Source organism: Triturus cristatus, chromosome 7, assembly GCF_964204655.1.
Source record: "Triturus cristatus chromosome 7, aTriCri1.1, whole genome shotgun sequence".
In the NCBI taxonomy this organism is placed as follows: Eukaryota; Metazoa; Chordata; class Amphibia; order Caudata; family Salamandridae; genus Triturus; species Triturus cristatus.
This window is the reverse complement of record NC_140590.1, coordinates 550,808,859-550,816,996: the sequence shown is the minus strand read 5'-3', so window position 1 is coordinate 550,816,996 and position 8,138 is coordinate 550,808,859. Positions and strand designations below refer to the sequence as shown.

The 8,138-nt window shown below is 46.4% G+C and overlaps 1 protein-coding gene across 1 annotated transcript in view; it reads left to right on the top strand.

Moving 5' to 3' along the window:
• Positions 1-716: 716 nt before the first annotated feature.
• Positions 717-8,138, top strand: part of TSEN54 (tRNA splicing endonuclease subunit 54) — a 266,301-nt gene continuing 258,879 nt past the window's right edge. The window contains exon 1 of the mRNA XM_085617000.1: positions 717-939. Within this exon, the coding sequence (XP_085473126.1) occupies positions 881-939 (59 nt within the window). The 5' untranslated portion in view covers positions 717-880. The remainder of the gene's footprint in view (positions 940-8,138) is intronic.

Genomic DNA, 8,138 nt, shown 5'->3' with positions numbered 1-8,138 from the left:
GACCACTACAAACATTGGAAACGTCAGAGAAAAACCAGCCGAAAATGTAGCAATCCCGAAAATTAGATCCGGAGTTCTCTTCTTTAAATCGTTGTACTACTGATTACGCAAGCCAAGATGCTCAGATGGACGCTGAGCGGCAGCTCAGCACCTTCCTCGCTGCTGGTTCAAAATGTGAGTGAGAGCCCCGCTACACGGAGCTTGGGCGGCACATATGCATCCTATCGTAGTAGCTGCGCCAGCGATCAGATGCCGACGGCCTGACGAAGTGGGTCTGTACTGCAGCACACGTTTAACCGACGGACTAGAGGTAATCAAGATAAAATTACGCTTTCGTGAATCAGTTGCAACTTGCAATCCAATGAGGTCTTGGTCCTACAGACGCTGCTGTAGAGCGCAGTCAGACAGGACGTTGCCACACAGGTGTTCACCCATCCCATTGGTCGCTAGTATTCGCCAGGTGCTTTGGGGACCAACTTCCCGAAAACAAACACAATAGAACGGCTGTTACGAACGACAGCAAAAGTGGAAACTGGAAAGAACAGCAGAGACATACGTTCTGTGACGAGCCCTCAATAGACAAAATTAGCACGCGTTGCAAGCCAATCCCAAGCTACGAAACAGTCTCTGAGTCGAGGAAGTCAATGAACAGAGAGAGCTCTATTAACCAATCCCCAAACGAGAGTTTACCAACCAATCCAAGATCGTTACGGATTCCCACAGCGCCTAGAATATATTTCCTTCTTCTTGATCGGCTGCAAGTATTTTCCAGTGCCCATGCTATTGCCTCTGCCCTTTGCTCGCTTCAATTTCAACACAGAATTAAACCGTGGAAACACTGAGTGTTTTGGTTTATCCGACTTTATCGATAAAGGTGGACATGGGGACGCCCCACGCCCCCAACGACATGGAACGGGGTAGTGCGAAAGTAATGATGAGGTGGGTCTTTATTGGTGAGCACAGCCTGTTACGTGGTGGGCTCCAAAACAACACTCTCCTATGTGGCGATTGTTATGAAGTCCTTATAGCTGATTATAGCTGAGAATGGCACGGTTACGGTATTCTGAAACCGGTAACCGTAGCACATTCAAAATGCACTCGAGTTGAGGGAGATCTGATGACGTGGGTCCCAAGAATGCAATTCGTGGTGGGGTTTGTCGTTTAAATACTGGAGCACAGTAAGAGTCTGCAAGCCTTCTCGGGTACAGGCCGTCGGGCGCCCAAGGAAAGTAAAATCAGGGTTTTATGTGGGGCGGATCCACCTCTGTCAGACCCGGAAGTAATAGAACTGTCTTTGAAACATCTCTATAGTGGCCTATATTTATGTCCCTAACTTTAAAGTCATGAAAAACCTGACAGATTTTTATGTAGAGCCTAACTTAGGAGATGACCTCTTGGAATCACTCAGGACTTTTTCGGAAACTCGTGCATGAAATGCACTGTTTCCAATGAGCACTCGTGCATGTACGGCGTTTACCTTGTGGGTGCAAGCAGTGGCTCCATCTGTTTCCAATTATCGCGCCCGCGCTTATTTACATTTGCTTGTCTTGCGGTCGCGTTCACTTTTGGGGGTGCGCATTTGCATGTTCTCCCACACACTTTAACAGGCCACGCACGCAGGGACAGGCATGTATACACGCGCTTTCACGCACTCTCCCATTGCTTTATTGCTCTCCGTATGTATTTTTCTCTTTTTTTCTTATACAAACCCGACTATGCTTAATCGGTCATTTATTAGCACATACCATTTTTGCACTCTTTTATCATGAGCTTGTTTTTACTCATCCCATCGGCTGCATTTGAAGTGTGAAAAATGGGCCTCGCCGTGCACTGACATGACATGCGCTCATCTTTTCAGGAAACTGTTCCCGGTTGCGTGCCGGTAAGCGTGCCTTATTTAAGCGCCGCAGGCTTCGAGGCGGACAGTCAGTCGGGAAGAGGATGAGGGCTGTCGGTCATGTTATTAATAATTGCTCATTAGAAGCCTGGTGGAAAAGGTTGTATTTGCCCTGGTCCCCGGCCGGCATAATGACGCTTTCAAACTGAAGTAGTGCAGGTACTTAGTACCGGACAGCACCTGCCCATTTCCAAAGCACTGACAGTGGGGGGAAATAAGCAGCCACTTGTCACTTTTAGTATGACAATATAGTTTTGGGGGACACGTGCTCTTCCCTTCACACACACCCCCCTTTCAATCCAGCTGCCCTCAACATGCTGCTCCCGGCAGCCCAGGGAATGCCCACAGCCTTGGGGCACCTCCCCTATTTGTTGCTATGCTTTGGTGTTGTCCGTGCCTATTTGTAGTCATATGGCAGTCGCAGTGGGGGAAGGGAGAACTGACACTTAAGCCTGATTTAACTCCTGCATCGCTGAAGTGCATCGCGGGTACCTCTCCACACGTGCAGCCCAAGCGGGCGCGGAGCTCGGGGAGATGGATGAAGTGAGATGTGATGGAGGGAGTTGTAGCTATTTCTTCGCACTACATCTTTGAGAATCAACAGAATCACGAGCGCCTTGTAGCTTTCAAGTACCGGATCCAGCCCCACCCGCTTTAACCTCCTCCTTATCAATTGATGTTTTTCCCCACAGCCACGTTGTCTCACATCCTCCCCGCCCTGCTCAATGTCCCTGCGCCTGTCAATCTCCTCCGTTGCGCTTTTTTTTCCGCTCTCGCTGACTGTGACCCTCCCTTCATGCGTATCTTTCAGAGTCTGTCTCACTCCGTTTCCCTCTCCACCCTAACAAATGCATCCCCTCTCTCTTCGCATCGCTCCTTCTCTCCTGTGTTTTGTCTTATCCTATTCTCGCTTTTTATTCTCGTCTTCTTCAGATCCAATTACAGTTTCTCTCCTCTCACCCGCTTGGTGTCCTCCCTCCACGGATTAAATGTTATCCATTCCCCAGTAACCCGGCAACTGCCTCACGCCATCACTTCCCATCACATCTCTGCTTCCACCCGGCTAGTTACCTGCCCACCTTTCCCTCCCCATCCCCGTACTCTTTCTCTGTCTTTATCCCTCATTCTCTCCTGTCCTCCCGTGTCCTCTTCCCTCCAACCCCCCTCCCGTTACAGGTCTATTTACATCCTTTCTCCTGGTTGTCTGACGTCCTCGTCGCCTTATTTAATTATTTATTTTACACGCCGTCTAAAAAACATACACACCTATCTTTCTCCCCGTTACCTGGCCAGGTGTCGTGCAGCCTCCCTACTCTTCGCTCCTTCTTTTTCACTCTTTTTTTTTTTTTTTTTTTTTTTTCTGTCGCTTTCTCTGGTTCTTCTTCTTTCATTCTTTCTTCGTACCCTCTCTCTTTCGCCACACGCCTGCCACCCTTCATATCCCATTTTTCACCTATTCCTCCCGTCTTCTACTTTACTAGAAGTTGGCCAAACCTATTCGCCAAGGTAATCATGATATAAAATAGTAGTCATGCCTTCACTAACCACGTTGCTTGCTAAACAAGCATTGGCATAGCCAATAGGCCTCGCTTTTGGGACCTTATAAGTATTTAGTTATGCAGCACAATATCCTTGGTGCAACAACATCAACTGTTGCATGGCTAAACACTTATAAGGTCCCAAAGGCGAGACCCATTGGCTATGCCAATGCTTGTTTATGGAGTGTACAATTGTTGAATCTATGGCAGCGACGCAGTCCCTGTTGGTATAACATTTGACGTGTTTCACCTCTTCTGTTGTTTGTTTGAATATATTGTTTTTCAAAAAAGTACATAAACGTGGTACAGGGTTAACATTTCAGTATTAATATTTGCCAAAAATACATCAGTATTGCATGAAAAAGCACATGTGTTGGTACGTCTGGTATGTAAGTGACAAATGCTGCAATGAACGCGCATAGGAGCACATATAAGTATGAGACTCACAAGGTGCAGGAGCCATTATCTGGTGCTCGTTTGGTTATCAATGTGGTGCCTAAAGCATGTGTGATTGATGTGGGTGAAGACTTGCAGTGAGATTATCAGCAGTGTTATAACATTGGAATGTTGAGCGTTCCATTGAAGACAACGGAGTGCTCCAGGCTTCTAATGGCCGGTAGAAACCAGGAGAGCAACATTACAAGTTTTTTATTTATTTCTCAGCTCTTGCTGTGAACAAAGACCCCTGGGAGCCCAAGGAGATTTAAACCCCCTCGAGCTCAGAGAGGCATTTGTTTTTATAAATTATAAACTTTTGCTCTCTAGAGGCAGAATGTTGTAATATCCCTAGAGCCCTCTGTAGCAGGCTGTACCAGCCATTAAAGTCCTGCCCCCTTGTTAAAGGCCTGTGCCTTTGGCACAATCCTTTAATGGCCGGTAGAGCCCGCTACGTCGGGCTCTAAGGCTATATTGGTCATCAGAAAGGGGGAGGACAAAAACTGGAGGAATAACTCAGCCCACTTTGGGTCTCGGGTCTTTCCGCCCCACCACGCCTTTCCCAGCTCTCAAAAACAGATGCAGCTGTATGCACATTACCCTTCGATTAACCCTATAGGGCCTAGACTGTGTGAAGAGCCAGCATAACGCTTTCTTCCCTTGCACGTGTTTCCTACGCATTAAGTTAACTCGCTGTGTCTGCCTCTTCTACCCAGTCTGCGGCGGTTGAGTGGCAAGAGTCTCGATGTTGTTCATTGTGGAAATCGTGTTGTATGGCGTTCCAGTTGGGATTTTGCACAGTCCCCGGGTGTCTTTCTTATGCAGCGCATTGCTTTCAGCTTGGGCCCATACCAGAAGTGATTACTTCCAGGTTAACATAGGGGGAGGATCAGGCGTTCTCTGTCAGCAGCGCTAAATCAATGAAGTGAGAAGTGACCCTCTGCCCCTTACTCCTACTAAATAGATCTAGAATGCACGTCTCGCATGTGTTTGTTACCGTTTGTCCAGTACATGTAGATATTTGGGTCGTTACATGTTGCCAATATCAAAAATCCAGATTTTCCCCAATATTTTGGATGGCTTTATTTACTCTACAAAACTGTTCTTTCTAAATCAGGGCCCTGTGTTTTTAGGTCTCGCCTGAGCCAGCGCATGCGCTGCTCTGTGAGACATTTAGTAAGTGGACTTTTAAAAGTGCTACCACACGCTTTTGCTGGCCTAGCGCTTGCGGTTACGTGCACGCGCGCTGCCGCCAACTTTTAGCACCCGAGACGCCATCTGGAAAGCGATCACTTTCACTTTTGCCGCTGCTGCGCCTGCTCTTTTAAAAAAAAAAAAAACATTTCTGTGCTTCCTCCGCCCTCTTTATCGTGTCATGTGAAATAACAGAGCTAGATCGGTTTGTGAAGTAAAATGTAAATGTGTGCAGTGCTTTAACCACGTCACTGTTGTTATATGCATACCCATCATGAAATGCACAGGAGTCCCCTGACACCGTAGTCGTGAATATTATATTACAGTAAGCCACCAGCTTTCCGCGCCCAAGGCGCCATCTGGAGCACGATCACTTTCACTTTTGCCACTGTTGCGCGCGCATCTCTCGCGTGCTTCGTTCGACTTTGTTCCCAGGCATGTCTCGTAAGTCCGCGACTGATGCATTGCACGCCCCCAGTCCGAGAGCTTGTTTGCCAGGGCTTTTCCAGCAGGGTCGGGTTACTGAGGCAAGCGTGTTTTTTTTTGTACTTTAACATAAGCCTGTAATATTGTTACATTTGAAAGATTTCAGTTTAGTTCTTAGTTTCATTCGACTTTGTTCCCAGGCATGTCTCGTAAGTCCGAGACTGACGCATTGCACGCCCCCAGTCCGAGAGCTCGTTCGCCAGGGCTTCCCAGCAGGATCGGGTCACTGCGCCCATGGAAAACATTCCCCATGCTGACAGCTGAACATCACTCTCTACTCCTTGGCCCTCTTGAAGAGCCTCGGAGGCGGATTGAAGCTGATACTAACCCCCACTCCATCCCACCCCCTCCTCCCCACAGAACGCCCAAAACAGAAACGGAACATCGAACATGAGCCGCTCTTTGGTCGGTATTGCGCTACATATTTCGGAAAATTCGCGCTGCAAATATTATTCCCTCATTGCCAACTCTCACACAGACAAAAACAGCCATAACGTGCTCTCCGATCCGGTCTTGCTTTTTACATGTCGGTTGATGTCTCGATCGTGATGCTTGTAGACAGGAATTGTTTTGATTGTAATCCCACTAGTTTGTTTCGGTTAGGTGCGGGCTGGGCAATAAATTCTAATATTTTTATTCTCGCCTGCTTCCTATTGCTGTTTAAACAGAGACCAAACAAGGTACTGTTTCCCAAGTGGAATCCTGTGCAAACGTCTCCCTCCTCACTGCCGATAGGTAATCAGGAAAGCTAATGCTTCAATTAAAATATAGCCCTCTCTCGCAGAAGATAAATCTGAAACCGCATCCTCCTTCGTGAACGCATGTGCCCGTCTTCTCCCGCTGCTCGTGCTACAGATCTCTTGGTAGTCTCTTTCCCAACATGGCTTCTAAACACTGCATGGTACAGCCTGCCTCTCTCCAATCCATGCATCCCTCTCCTTACACAGCTTTCGGTTTCCAAACACACCTCTACTGGTGCTTGATTTGGGACCGAGCTTACTGATATTAGACACGCTACATATACCATTACAGCCTGCACACCAAAGGAAACATTTCAGTGCCTCGAGGTCATATACGCTACATCTCGGACAGTTGTTAATTTAAAGCATTTGCGTGTACCGATATATCTAATAAACTGCAAGCATGTCTCAGAGCTGCAATGATTAAAATATATGCCTTTTAAAACTGCAATTTAATTAGTGTTCTTCCTAAAATAAGTAAATTCAAATAACGAGTACAATGCATTTCCTCCAGTTTCACATCCTTCTGGAAATGTAACTTTATATTTTGCTTTTTAAATGTTTCCCTTAGTTCTGCAGCAAAGTATCAGGAAGGAGCGTTGTTTGGAGTGGACAGATTGGGCGTTTGCCCCTTCCAGCCAGCTTTTTGTGTTTTTGCCATCACCATTACCCATTTTTCTGTTGCTTTTCATTTCCCCTTTCCCCAGCTCCGCGACCTTGCTACACCTGCGTGTTGCTTCCTTCTCTTCCTCTGTCACCCTCCTCTGGTCTTCTGTTGCTTTTTGTCCTCCCACCAGTTCTCTGTTGCTCTGCCACCCCTCCTCTCCATTGCTTTTCGTCCACCACTTCCTAGATCTTCACTGTTGCTTCTCAGTCTCTTCCCTTCCCACTGATTATTTTTCTTCTTAATAAATTTATATTTTTTTATATAATTTACATGCATCTCTCTCTCTAAATCTCGCTCTCTCTAAACCTCTCTCTCTAAACCTCTCTCTCTAAACCTCTTTCTCTAAATCTCTCTCCCTCTCTCTCTCTCTCTCTCTCTCTCTAAATTTCTCTCTCTCGCTCTCTCACTCTGGTCGGTTGACATGCTAGCTGTCTATTTGGGAGTAGGACGTAGCTGATACTCAACAGTTACTATGTAAACAAGGATTGACATAGCCAATAGGACTCGCTTTTGGGACCTTATAAGTGTTTAGCCATGCAACAGTTGATGTTGTTGCACCAAGGGTATTGTGCTGCATAACTAAATACTTATAAGGTCACAAAAGCGAGACCTATTGGCTATGCCAATGCTTGTTTATCTTGCTGGTGTGCTAGTCCACCCTTATGCTGAGACTGTTCTTTATGTAATGCTCTGAAGTTATCCCTATTTGGGTACCCATATGGGGAAGATAACTCCTATTTATCCGAAAGACGTGTATATGATTTAGTATACTTGTGTTATAGTAAAACAGGGTATGTACATATTCATGTAACATAATGTGAATTTGTAAAGGGCACGTTCACCCAAGGGTATCTTGCTGCTGAATAACCGGTGTTAATTGTTACTCAGCTCAATGGTACTCTTTTTATCAACCTCAGAAGGATGAAAGGCGGAGTGGAACCACCGGGAATTGAATCTGTGACTACGAGGTCGAACAGAGGCCCCTAAAGTGGCTGCATTAGTCCCCTAAAATACCAGACCCTCATTAGACCCAGCCACTGAGCCCAGTGAACTTCTTGTTTTACAGACCTTCTACCCACCTAAGTAATACCTGTCATCAGCCACAAAGAGACAATTATGTTTTCAGTGTGTGCTATTGGACTCTTGGCTACTAATCTTCATCTAATCTTTTTTCTGGCTCC